At 53.6% G+C, this 14,009-nt stretch overlaps 1 protein-coding gene across 1 annotated transcript in view; it reads left to right on the top strand.

Moving 5' to 3' along the window:
- APCDD1 (APC down-regulated 1) overlaps positions 1 to 14,009 on the top strand; it is a 33,316-nt gene that overhangs the window by 12,497 nt on the left and 6,810 nt on the right. Inside the window, exons 2-3 of the mRNA XM_006066257.4 lie at positions 1,840 to 2,023; positions 5,009 to 5,540. Of these exons, the coding sequence (XP_006066319.2) occupies positions 1,840 to 2,023; positions 5,009 to 5,540 (716 nt within the window). The remainder of the gene's footprint in view (positions 1 to 1,839; positions 2,024 to 5,008; positions 5,541 to 14,009) is intronic.

The raw sequence follows: 14,009 nt of genomic DNA, 5'->3' as shown, positions 1-14,009 counted from the left end.
ACTCAGGAAGTGCTTCCTATTGTCAGGATGATCACGGCTCTTGGGGCTGGTGGAGGCACCCCCCTCCAGCCTCAAGTTCAGAACCAACTGAGAGAGGTCCACACAGGTGCCAGACAAATGGGGACTGGAACCCTGGAATTGGGATAGATACCCCACCAGAAGATAGTGAGGGTGGACGTCCATGTAGGATTGCTAACAGGTTGCCCCTGACTTTTCCAGACTTTCCTGCTCAGAGCCACAGCCTTCCTACTGAAGGGGCCTCACTGTGGGGCTGGCAGAGGGGCTAATCAAAGTGCCTGTGTTTTGAAAACAGGCTGGCTTTGCAAAGGGAAATAGCCAGGTTAGCAGGCTTGTGTCCTGCCTGTTTCCTTCTCCTCTCTGGGGAGGGTCGGGAATGGAGTACCCAGGACCATCACTACAGCAGAAGGGCCTTCACTGGGATGGAGTTCAAGGCCACAGGAAAGGGCTCCTTACTTAACAGCCCTAAGCGTTGGTGTCTGCACCACCTGATGCAGATTTCTGAGTCTTAGTGTCACCGCATTACCAGGTGGCTCTACTGGTAAAGAGCCCCCTGCCGATGCAGGAGACGTAAGAGACATGGGGTCGATCCCTGGGTTGGGGAGATCCCCTGGAGGAGGGCATGGCAACCCACTCCCGTATTTTTGCCTGGAGAATCCCATGGACAGAGGAGCCTGGTGGGCTACAGTCCATGGAGTCACAAAGAGTTGTACATAACTGAGCACATACACATACACACACTCTAAGTTGGGTGTGATTTACATGGTTTGGCCGAACAGATTTGGTGGTGACATAGCATTTAACAGTTATTATGAAACGATTACCACAATCAGTCTTGTTAACACCCATCTTTTATTGTTGTATGTTTGTCTAATGGTGGTTTTTTTGGTTTTGTTTTGTTTTTTGCTAACACAGTGCTGAATACCTAGTGGGTCCACGATAAAGACCCATCAGATCATGAGTTACTTCAGGAGTGACTCTCAGAAGGAACAGCAGGCTTTCAGAAAGACAGCTCCGTCTGTTTTCATTGCCTTTTCCTGAACACACGGTGGTATGCACATTTTGACCAACCTGGTCCACATGTACTAAAGAGACGTTTGTCCTAGGTCCCCTCTACCCTGGAAAACATTTACAAGTGTTCAGTCTTCTTAAACCCTGTAACATATGTTTGTTTGTCACCAACTTTGAGTGGCAGCTTTGGAAGATCACTGGGGGAAATCACCCCTGCCCCCTTGGAAGGTGAGTGGCGGCCTGGCATCACCTTTAGAGGGTATCCACTTGGAGACCCATGAGCCCAAGATGCATGAGGTAGCACGAGCAGAAGGGAGCCCTTATGGCAGGGTGTCTCCTGAGCTCCATGGGCCTCTCCCACCATCTCCTTTCACCCTTTTGCTGAGGCCACTGCTGTGTGTGGCCTGTCCACCTCCCGGACCTCCCTTCCTGCCATCCTTCCAGCCCTGTCTCCAGCCTCGGTGGCCCTGAGGCACGGGCTTCTCTCCCCTGCAGCCCTGCACAGCTGCTTCCAGAGGCGTGGCCTTGTTGGCTGGTTCAGGAAACTGGGTTTGGGCTCCGGCTTTGCTAGGGACTCATCAAGTGACATCATGGAAGTCACGTTCATTGTCTCCCCAGATCCCATATTCTCAGCTGGGCAAGGATCTCCTGATACCCTTTCCCACTGAGGCGTGTGAATTCCAGGAGAGCAGGAACAGCCACAGACCCGGCGTTTCCCACCTGGGGGACATCCCTGCCTCGGGGAAGTTGCTCTGCCAGTCTCACGTCTCTAGGGCTCCACTGACACCTGCTTCCACGTTTCTGTTTCAGGGCTGGGAGAGGGCTCTGCTCTCCTTCGTCCGGACAGCAGGACCCATCCCAGGTCCTTGGAGAAAAGTGCCTGGCGGGCCTTCAAGGAATCCCAGTGTCATCACATGCTCAAACACCTCCACAATGGAGCCAGGATTACCGTGCAGATGCCACCTGCCATCGAGGGCCACTGGGTGTCCACCGGGTAAGCGGCCGGGCGCAAGGGCCCGGCAAGTGCACTTCTTAGGGTTTCTCAGGTACACAGAGACTTTCTAGAACCCACAGTGATCCTGGGGTTGTCTGAGTTCTCACTCAGAGCCAAGCGACTCTTGGAAGCCTGGGTTGATGAAGAAACAGAGCTCGGTCCTGCAGAAATCTTAGCCTGGGCAGTGGGGATACGGTGCCACTGTGAAGCCACCTGGGAGTGAAAGCGTCCTTGTTTACTGAACCTGAGGACCACTCGTGTATGAAAAGAAACCATTAGCAAGTGAAATTAGCAAGGAGTCTGTGTTTCACCAACCCTGAAACATGACGTGCAAGCTTCTGATGGTCTAAATAGTCTAGCGGTATTCTGGTAAGTTGATATCCAGCTTCAGAGTCTGAGAGTACGTTAAAAAGGACCCACACTGCCTGGACCAGCCAGGGCACAGCTCTTGGCTTCTTTTCCAGGCTGTGGAGCTGAGATTTATCCTGGTTTGAGCTCTGGTTTATCTTCCATTAGAGCTTTTAAAAATAGCCCAGAGGCAGACCTGTAGTCTTCACCCTGCCCATTAAATTGTTGCAAATTCACATGGCTAACTAGGCTAAGGAATAGTGAAATCTGACGCCTTCTGTGTAGACCCTGCCCAGGTGCCTCGGAGGGTTCACAGGCATCTGGAGAAGAGAGGAAAAAGTGAATAAGACAAGGAAGACCCAGAAGGTTTTTTTTCCCCTAAAAATGGGGTTTCTCAGAATAACCTCATCAGTATTGGCACAGACAATCTTAACCCAGTGTACTTTTAAATAATTTATCATTTTGTTCAACAAATATTTCTGAAGTGCACAAACGTTTACTGCGCCTGAGCACAGTTCTAGATTTTGTGTGTGTAGCAGAGAGTCAAACAGACACATCTTCAGGAATTTCACAAATAAACACACGAAGTGTTATAAGGAGGGAAAAAAAACAACAGGTGCTCCAGGAGAGTATCAGGGCCCCTATTTTAGGACAGGCTGGGGTGGGAAGGGCTACCAAGATGAGGACACTTGAGCTGAGATGTCCTTGGCCATGCAAGACTGGGAAGAGCTCTTGCTGGGGGGCAAGCAGAGGCTGGACTGAAGAAGCACCATGGTAGCCCTTGTGCCTGGGGCGGGGGTGGGACAGCCCCCAGCAGGCCAAGGAGGAGGCTAAACCGGCTCCCAGGGCCCCTGCAGGCCAAGTCTCTGTGAGTTTGGCTTTTAATGTAAGAGAACTGGGATGCCATTGAAGAGATTTCAGCAAGGGCCCTGCTAACAGCCTGATGCAATGTGACTGAAGGATGCTCTGGCTCAAAGGGATGGTCGAAAGAGTGACAGGATAGTAGGGTTCTTGGCCTCCTTAATCAATAGAAATCAATCAGAGGCCAGACAAGAAATTCAGGCCAGGCTTTACTGGGGCCCCTGCTGCTGCAGAGGGGAGCAAAAAGAAGTAATAGGTTGCCTTGCTTGCCCAGGTGGCTCAGTGGTAAAGCATCCACCGGCCAATGCAGGACACTCGGGTTCGATCCCTGGGTTGGGAAGATCCCCTGGAGGAGGAAATGGCAACCCATCCCAGTACTCTTGCCTGGGACATCCCATGGACAGAGGAGCCTGGCGGGCTACACCCCATGGAGTCACAAGAGTCAGACACGACTTAGCGACTTAACAAGGATAACAACAACCCCCCAAGGGAAGGGCGAGCTTGTTCCTTACATGGGATGAGGGTAGGGGGTATGTTGTTCAGGGTTCGGCAGGTGGGATGGCTTAGGTGGTCTGCCCACCCCTTAAGTGGTGTTGAGTGCAGGGGGTACACACAGTCCCCTGGTTTTGCTCCCGGCTCTTCAGAAGGCAGTGGGATTTTTGGTCTTTCTGTATCTTGTTGTCCATAATTTGCCCAACTGCACATGCACACAGTTATTTTTAGTCTCGTAGTTTCTGTGTGTCCATTGCTGGAGGAGAGGTGTGTCCAGCTGCAGGCACTGCAGCCAAGGGTCCTAGGTCCCAGCCTGTCTCAACCTGGGGACGACCAATTAAAAAGCTGGAGACTAGTTCCAGCTGGAGATGGCTGAGGGCTGGGTGAGGGGAGTCAGTTGGGGGGCTGATGGAGAAGCCAGTGGATGTGAACTCAAAACTGGATCAGCAGATTCTCAAGTGACATGAGGTGTGAGAAGTCAGTGGTGCTCTTGTCTAAACCATGGCAGCAGACATGAATGCCTCTTACATGGAAGGACTCCTCTCTCCCTGGGGGATGGGGGGAATATGGGTTTCCTCTCCCTCTGTCACAGAGGCAGATGCTCAGAGGACCACTGGGTGCCATATGTCCACTCAGCATCTGCTGGTAGATGAAGGTCTCTCCCCAGCCAATGGCACCCACTTCCAGTAATGCTCAGTTTTGTCTGACTCTTTGTGACCCATGGACTGTAGCCCCCGGTCCATGGGATTTCCCAGGCAAGAATACTGGAGTGGGTTGCTGTTTCCTCCTCCTCTTCCTGACCCATGGATCAATCCCATATCTCCTGCGTCTCCTGCATTGCAGGTGTTCTTTCCCACTGAGCCATCAGGGAAGCCCTAATGCCCATCCACCAGTTTGTAAGCTAACAGTAATTTTGAGAACCACTGGCCTTTGGGATGTCAGCTTCACAGCTTGATTTAGCCACACACGGCTTAAACCAGATTTACCATACCTACTAGGTTTATATATAAATAATAGACACAAGCAGGTTAAAGGCCAAGACTGGTGAGAGGAACGTCCCAATGTCACCAAGACTAGGATCTGGGATGAGTGGACGGATTCTCTGGCCAGCCCACTGACCGCAGCTGTGAGGTATGGGGCCGGACCCCTGTGATGACCTCCCCAGCTTAATGTGCTCACAGGATCCTTCCATGTTTCCGGAGCTGTGAGGTGAGGGTTGGGCCCCTGTGATGCCCCCCTCTTGCGGCTCCGGGCTCACTGGGTGTCTGCCCTGGTTTCCCGCAGCTGTGAGGTGCGGTCGGGCCCCGAGTTCATCACCAGGTCCTACCGATTCTACCACAACAACACGTTCAAGGCCTACCAGTTCTACTATGGCGGCAACCGCTGCACCAGCCCCACCTACACGTTGGTGGTCCGCGGCAAGATCCGCCTGCGCCAGGCCTCCTGGATCATCCGCGGCGGCACTGAGGCCGACTACCAGCTGCACCGCGTGCAGGTCGTGTGCCACTCAGAAGCGGTGGCCGAGCGGCTGGGGCAGCTGGTCAACCACACGTGCCCCGGCTTCGTGCCTGCCGGGGGTGCCTGGGTGCAGGACGTGCCCTACGACCTGTGGCAGGAGGAGGGCGGGCGCGAGTGCACCCGGGCCGTGAACTTCGCCATGCACGAGCTGCAGCTGGTGCGCGTGGAGAAGCAGCACCTGCCACACAGCCTGGACCGCCTGGTGGAGGAGCTCTTCCTCGGGGATGTGCACACCGACACCGCCCAGAGGATGTTCTATCGGCCGTCCAGTTATCAGCCGCCGCTGCAGAACGCCAAGGTAAGGAGCCGGGCTGGATGTGGGGGGCGGAGCTAGGGGTCTCCGCAACACCGACGGGCTGGGCGGGTCCAGTTATCAGCTGCTGCTGCAGAAGGCCAAGGTACCCCGCTGGCCCTGGATGTGGGGGGTTGGGAGTGGGGGGCTGCATCATGGGGGAACTGGGGGTTCCAGCTACCAGCCGCCCCAGAAGAACACCAAGGAACCCTGATGCCCCACTGTGCCCCAGATGTTGGGGGTGGCTCTGTCACAAAGGGACCACTAGGGGTGATGGGACCAGAGGGCCGCAGGCCGGGGGACACGGACCTGGGTCAGGGCACCTGGGGGCTCACCTCCAGCTCTGTATTGGGGCCTGGTTTTCCCATCTGAGGAGGGTGATGGGCCTGGGTTGGTGGCTCAGAAGGGCCTTGGTGGCCATCCTTGAAAATTTCTAAGTCTTCTTTCTGTCCTGACCCTCTGGGAGCTTCTTCTATGAGTCCGAGAGGAAAGCTTGCAGGAAATGGAGAGGGGTTATGATCTTAGCACCTGGGAAGACAGAGGGGCAGCCAGGTGAGGATCCCCTGGCCCTGGAGGTGGGCATGGGGGTGGGGGCTGTGGACCCTTAGAGCCTCCTGCTCTGTCTCCACAACAACCCTGTGAGGCCTCCATGACCACCCTTTTAGCAGAAGAGCTAGCAGCTGAGGTGTGAGGGGTGGTCTCCTGCCCAGGGTCACTGGTTAGTGACTTTCAGAGTCAGAGCTTGAACCCAGATCTTTCCCAAGACTCCACCCTCTCCCGGTTGGACTGAATGAGACCTAAGTCACTGTGACGCTGGGGAGGATGTGATGGGGACAATGAAAATCTTGAATGCTAACCCCCTAATTACACTTGGATTCACCAGGCACTTCCTTCCCGCAGGCTTGGAGTCTGTGTCTGCAGTAACAGGATGGTTTCCGCCACAGAATCTGGGGAGGCAGGCAGGGGGCCTGGGATGTTGGGGGGAGGGCCAGAGAACCCCTTCCCCGTCCGCCCCCCACATCAGACCAGCTTTTCTGGAATCCTCTTTAGAACAGCAGCTCTCCAATCCAGGGCTTGTCTGACTTTTGGTTGGTAGTTTATTTGTTGGATTTTTATTTTTCTGTCTTTTTAAATTTATTTTTAACTGGGGGAGAATTGGGCTTCCCTGGTGGCTCAGCTGGTAAAGAATCCACCTGCAATGCAGGAGACCTGGGTTCGATCCCTGGATTGGGAAGATCCCCTGGAGAAGGAATGGCTACCCACTCCAGTATTCTGGCCTGGAGAATTCCATGGACTGTATAGTCCATGGGGTCTCCAAGAGTCGGACACGACTGAGTAACTTTCATTTTCTTGCTTTACAATGTTGTCTTGGTTTCTCATCCGGTTTGTTCTCTACCCTCTGAGGGCGCTTATGGCTGGTGAGGGTACCGCACGGTATTGCCCCCCAGAGCGCAGTTGTTTTCTTTCTGTGACTGCGAGCTTGTTCCATGAAAGTTGGGAAAATCACCTTTGTGAGGAATGTGGGACATCTGCTAGGAGGCCAGCCTGGAGACGCTGCTTCCTCTGGGTGCATGTCTTGGGGACATCCTCTCCTCGGGCTCCAAGCAGACCCAGATCAGGTCCGTGTGCTGTGCCCTGCAAGTTCCTGGGCTATCTGGAGCAAAGATGGGACAGGGTCATGGGGGAGAGGGTGGCCCACCTGCCCCTAGGACCCTAGGTGCCCTCACAGAAAGAGGGCAGGCATGGGCTCTGCCTGCTCCACAGCTGATGGAGGGGCCCCAGGCCCGGCTTCTGGGAAGTGAAAGGACGTGGCAGGACCTCTGCGGGTGGCTGCCACATCCAGACACTGTGGCTCCTCTCCAGACTCCTGGTGTTGAGACACTGTGGGAAGGGGGTTTGCAGACGTGCACTTGGCGTTCTCTGAGCCCAGTCGAGCTGACATTCACATTGTCTCTGGGAATGAGTGTGTCACTGGCGAGGATGGCCTGCAGCTCGTCCGGAAACTCCGCGGGAGCCCGAGTCCCGACCCAGCCTGGCTGAGCCTATTAGAGGATTGCCTGGGAGCAGAGCCTTTATTCCTGCTTATGGTCCAGCGAGGATGCTAGTGAGCAGGATGGTCAGGGGCCAGGAAGGAGAGGGAGGCCAGACGGAGGCCCCCTTCCCGGGAGAGGCCGCAGATAGCCTGGACCTGACCTGGGGCTGTGTGTGCACATCATGGGGTCCAGGCCCTGCTTCGTCACCTGAGGATGCTCACATGGGCTCTTTGATCTCCTGCACTCTCCTTACACCTGGAAAAGCAGGGAATGCCTGCACCCAGCTCTCTCTTCCCACCTCTGTCTCTGCCGCTTCTCAATGCTCTGCGGCTCTTAAAACAAAGTTAAAGGGTAAATCCTTGCTCCTGAGCTGGTGGCTCCAGAGAGGCACCCCCATTCCTGTGCCCACTGGGCTGACTTCCCTCACCAAGCCCTGCCGTCTTTGGGAGAGCCAGGCTCACACCCCAGCTCCTGGAGCACACACATCTCGGAAGTGAGTCATGACATATCAGCATGGGTGGCAGCTATGAGGCTGATCTTCTTAGGATTTTCATTAAAAAGTCAAGGCCTTGATTTCTGACAACGTTGGACCTTGGAGATGGAGCCAGTCCCAGGGTCCAGGCCTCCCGGGGTCACCAGCTGCAGGCTTGACAGTGTTTTTCTGACCTCTGGAATTAAATCTTTTCTGTAAAAGAAGCAGAATTGATGGGGTTGACATGCAGAGCACTGTCAGGCATTGGGAGAGGCCGCCCACCCGGCCTGCAGCAAGGAGCCCTTGGGGCAGGTGGCTCCTGCAGGGAGGGTGTCCAAGGAGGGCTGCCCAGCGATGACGAGGCTGTAAGGTGGCTTCTCCTGTTTTCTCTTCCCTTCTCTGCGGGGAATGTTTCCCCAGATGCTTAGGTAAACTCTTTAAACCCCAGGCCACGATCCCTCTCCTTGTTAAAGAAACGCTAAGGGTGGAGAAAGCCTTGGACCATAGAACCTACCCAGGACGCACTGTTGAGTTTTGTTGTTTGTTTTGTTTCAAAGGAAGGTATTGAACAGTGTGAAGAGTGTGATATCATGTGTAAAACTAGCAACAGAAGAAGAAGGTAGGCTGACCAGGGACCTGGTGTTTCTGCAATGTCAGAACAAGGAGGAGGGGACAGTACGGCCAGGGACAGATGTTTGTCACTGGGAACGTTTCTGTACCTTTGTGCCGAGATCTTACGCTATCCAAACTTGTTACCACACTCAAAACAAATTCTAAAAAGGCAGGACTCCGAGGCTCGAAGGAGCGCGGTGGCCACAGATGAAGTGGTGGCGGGGCTGGGCGGACGCGGGCCTGTGTCCAGGGCCTGGGCTGTGCTCTCTGCGGAGGCCGGCCCAGCCCCGTGGCTTGGGGAGCTGAAAAGGCCCGTTCTTCTCCTGTTGTCCCTGGCGTGTGCGTCTGGGCCTGCCGCTAGCGAGTGGTCAGGAAGTGTTGCTATCCCTCCCCAGGCGGGCCGGGAGAGCAGGTCAATGGGCTCGGCCTCCGGGGCCTCTCCAGGGTCCTAGGTGCTGCCTGCCCACCGGCTCCCGCAGGCCCGCCCTCCCACCGCCTGGGAAAGGAGGGGCTGGGGGTGCTTCCGGACAGACCACAGGCCCAGCCGCCCCCCATCTGAACCCTTCACCTCCTCTAATCGCCAGTCCTTAGAGACCTGGCTGAAAATTAGCTTAAATGCTAAATTGAGTTTAAAACCACTCGTTTCAGCCCCTCTGGAAATGGGACACCGTGTAAAAATAGAAAATTTAAATCAGCTTGTTTTTCTTAGCTTTATACAACTTTGCTGTGAGGTTCAGAGCCCTCGGCAAATACGCGATGTTTGAAGAGACTCAGGTGAGCCTCCTGGGAGGATTCTTCCGGATGAAGTTGGCTACTTTTCATTAAAAAGAAAAACAGGACCCCCTAAAGTAACCCTGAAAGAAGAGGCTCGGCCTGAGTCGAGTTCAGCTTCAGGGCACGTTCCCCTCTGCCTGGATTCCTATGCCGCGGAGGGTTAGCCAGGCGCCTTCTTTCCTCGGCAGAATCAAAAGTGATTAGAGCAAAGATTGCCGGGGTCTCTGGAAACACCAGGGCCTCAGGATCAAGCTTGCGAGCAAACGGAATTGGGCTTTTTCCAAAACCCTAGGCCGGTGAGGCCACAGCATCGTAAATCAGAGAGGTGTCTGCAAACCAGACCACTCTCCCCAGCCACGTGCCTGAGGTATTTGGCCTGGAATGTGATGTCGGGGCTGCCTGGCAAGGAAGAAGCCCTGCAGCGTGTTTTGGGGCTGCCTAAACCCTGGGAGGAAGCAGGGGTTCCCATGTGCTTTCTGTCCTGCATTCTCTGCAGACCTCTGGGCTTAAACAGCCATTTGTCTGGAGGGAGCTTGTCTTTCCAAGGCTCTTCAGGGCATGTGAGAAATACAGGTTTACGGTGACATCTGTGACATCCCAGGGACCTTGGACCACGTGGCCATGGACAGCAGGTGTTCTGCCCAGCTCCGGGAGGCGGGTCTGTGGCAGGAAGGGTCTCTCCTTGGGCCTGTGGTTGGCGTGACTCTCGGTGGGGCGTGAGTGAGTGTCACAGGTGCACTGGTAGAAGGATCCAGAAGCTCACAGAGGAATCCAAGTCCCTGCTCTTTTCTGCCAGTGCAGGGAAAGGAGAGGGGTTTGCGGAGGTGATGGGAGTTGGAAGAGGTGGTTGAGGACGGGGGATTCAAGGAGTCAAGACTGAGACAGTGTCAGAAGCCGGCTTACCTTCAGGATGCTGCTGTAAAGAACCATGACCCTGCCCCTGGGGCTGGGTGCTGCCCAGCAGTGATGGGATCAGCTGATGGGCTCTGGACTCCAGAGGGCTTGCTCAGGTGGACACCCTGGGGCCGAGAAATGTGTTATCACACAACGGCCACTCCTCATGGCTGCTGGCCTCCGCTGTGTCTGTAGAAACGTGTTTTCTTTTTTTTTCTTGATTCCTGAGTGCAAGATTGCTTTATTCAGGGAGTCAGCAGACCAGGAAGTTGTTGTTGTCAGGGACCATGCACGCGGTAAGCATTTCATCCCTTAAAAGGGCAGGAGGCTGGGAAGATGGCATGAGCTCCTGGGTGCAGGAAGTCAACTGTTGGGAAGTCCAGGGGGAGTCCTGGCGTTCGGGGTGTTGGCCAAGCTACGGGGAGAGGACGGGGCAGAGGTCAGACGTGGGGTCCACTGCCTTCATGGCAAACTTGACTGTGAAGATGAGTCGCCTTCAGCTCTTTAAATGCTCTAGACACAACCAAGTAAACGTTAATTCAGAGTTCCTTCTGAAACCTCCCCTACAGTCATCTGTATTGAAGAGCCAGCCGTCTTCTCAAGGATCTTTCTATCTGGCTTTTGCGTCTGGGCACAGTGTGTCTGCAGCGGCAAGCCGGAGGCAGGATTCTCTCTTGTGTGATTTATAGGGAAGGTCTTTGGGAGCTCACAGCTCAGACTCTAAACCTCCTAGGAAACCGTTTCTAGGAAATGCAGTGTTGTTCCCCAGGGGACACACCCAATGCCCCATCCTACCTCCAGGATGCAGTGTTCCCTCGACTCTGCTCCGGAAGCATCCGGCAGCCACACACAGGACTGAGGAGCGGCCAAGCCTCTCTTGCCCTCTCCCATTGTCCTTCCAGCTGGGCCCCTCCGTGGTGCCTGCATCACAGCTACGGGGTTGCTGGGCAGCATCTTTGTGCGGCTGAATCCTCTTCCCTCAGCACCCGTTTCAGTTCCTGGCTGGCAGTAACCAGGATGAGTGGGGTCTGAGCACTGCTCTGGCCTGGCCAGACAGACTGCCAGCCTCCAGGGGTGGGGAGTGGGGCCTAAGGCTTTAGTTACAGACACCCAACCCATTTCTTGCTGCAGGTCACTCCTCATGTTGAAATGCTCTTCCCCCTTAGTCATCGTAAAAGCCCGCTATTTAAGTAAAGCATCTGGGGGACTTCCCTGATAGTCCAATGGTTAAGAATCCACCTTGCAATGCAGGGGACACATGTTTGATCCCTGGTTGGGAAACTAAGATCGTACACGCCACAGAGCAGCTAAGCCTGCCTGCCGCAACTAGAGAGTCCTGTGCTGCAAGGAAGGATCCCAAGTACCGTGACTAAGACCCAACCCAGCCAAATAAATAAACATTTTTTAAAAAAGAAAAGCATCTTGGAAAAGAGAAATTTCACACCTGGGGCAGTATCTCAGCCTTAATTTCTGCTTCCCCACGGTTGTTCCTATAGGTCTTTTGAGTTTTATTCAAGCCAAGTGAAAGTGAAAGTCGCTCAGTCTTGTCCGACTCTTTGTAATCCCATGGACTTCCCACCTGGCTTCTCTTGTCCATGAAATTCTCCAGGCAAGAATACTGGAGTGAGTTGCCACTCCCTTCCTTGAACCTGGGTCTCCTGCATTGCAGGCAGATTCTTTACCATCTGAGCCACCGGGGAAGTCCAATATTCAAGCCAAGGATAGTGGTAATTAACAGCACAAATCAGAACTTTTAAAAAAATCCTGTCCACAAGACAGAAAGTTGTTCCCTTTATCCAACCATGACTGAAACTGTCCCCTTGTTGACAGTGTCCATCGAGAGGCCAGAAATCCCACACTCATTTGTGACATTTGGTTTCTTAATACCAACTGAGAGAGTTGTTTAAAATAGTGACTAGTCAACTCAACAACAATAACAATAAAAGAAACCCAATTAAAAAATGAGTAAAGGGAGTTCCCTTGTAGTCCAGTGGTTAGGATTTTAGGCTTCCACTGTCAGGGCACAGGTTCAGTCCCTGGTTGGGGAGCTGAGATTTCATAAGCCACGTGGCACAGCCACAGAAGATGTACAAATTAGTCCATAAGCACATGAAAGATGCTCAGCATTTCTAATCCTTAGGGAAATGCAGATTGGAACTGCAGTGGGTTACCACCTTCACACCTATTAGGATGGCTGTTACCAAGAAAGGAGAAAGTAGCAATTGGTAAGGATATAGAGAAAGGGGACCTTTGTGAGAATGTACGGTGTGCAGCTGCTGTGGAAAACAGTATGGCAAGTCCTCAAAACGTTAAACACAGAGTTGTTGTTGTTGTTCCGTCGCTCAGTCGTGTCCGACTCTGCGACCCCATGACTGTAGCCCACCAGACTCCTCTGTCCATGGGATTCTCCAGGCAAGGATACTGGGGTGGGTTTCAATGTCCTCCTCCAGAGGATCTTCCTGACCCAGGGATCAAACCTGTGCCTCCTGCAGTGGCAGGCAGATTCCTTACCACTGAGCCACCAGGGAAGCCCAAAGACAGAATTACAATCCAGCAATTCCATGTATTGACCCTAAAGAACTGAGGTATATTGGACAGCCATGTTCACAGAAGAATCGTTCACTGTAGGGAACAAGTAAAAGCAGAGCAGGTGTCCACCGGCGGATGATGGCTAAACCACATGTGCACGCACACAGTGGAGTACCACTCAGCCTTAGGAAGGAGATTCTGACACAGGCTGACATGTGAACGAACCTTGAGGACGTTGTGTTAAATAAGCCAGTTACAAGAAGGACTGTATGATCCCACATATATGAGGGACCTCAAGTTGTCATATTCTTAGAGACAGACAGTAGGATGCTGGTTGTCAGGGGCTCGAATGAGGGGGGACAGAGTTTCAGTTTGGGAAGATGAAGAAGTTCTGGAGACGGCTGGTGGTGATGATTGGACCACTATGTGAATGCACTTTAATGGAAAGTTTTATGTAGATTTTACCATTACAGGGGCTTCCCAGGTGGCACTAGTGGTAAAGAACCTGCCTGACAATGAAGGAGACATAAGAGACATGGGTTTAATCCTTGACTTTGGAAGATACCCTGGAGGAGGGCATGGCAACCCACTCCAGTATTCTTGCCTGGAGAATCCCATGGATAGACGAGCCTGGCGGGTTACAATCCATAGGGTCTCACAGAGTCAGACACGACTGAAGCAACTTAGGATGCATGAAATCAAGTAACTAGTTTACAAATTTGGCAAGATCAATACCCAAGGGCCAGCTTCCTCCCACTCCCTCCCAGCTGATGGATGACAAGCTTCTCCAAAACTACCCAGCCTGCCTTTCTCCGCTGCCAACCAGAAATGGTTCAGTTGGGACCCTCACTCACATGAAGGGACCAGAGTTCAGCAGGTCTTCATCTCAGAGTTTAGGACCCCTGCCCTGTCGTTCTTAAAGAAAAACACCAGACACCACCGTGCTGCGCATGGACCAGCCTGGGCCCCACAGTAGTGCCCCCTCCTCTGAGCTGGTTCCTTTTCTGAAGAGCAGTTGATCCCTGGTGTCATCGGAGCAGCTCTTCTAAGAACTAAGACCCCTTGTTCCTGCCCCATCCGCCCAGTCGAAGAATTCTGGGCACTTCCTGAATGATATTGGTGTTTGAGGAAACAAACAGATCTTTTCAGGGACTAAGGCTC

Source organism: Bubalus bubalis, chromosome 22 (genome assembly GCF_019923935.1).
Source record: "Bubalus bubalis isolate 160015118507 breed Murrah chromosome 22, NDDB_SH_1, whole genome shotgun sequence".
Classification (NCBI taxonomy): Eukaryota; Metazoa; Chordata; class Mammalia; order Artiodactyla; family Bovidae; genus Bubalus; species Bubalus bubalis.
This window is presented reverse-complemented; position numbering and strand designations above follow the sequence as displayed.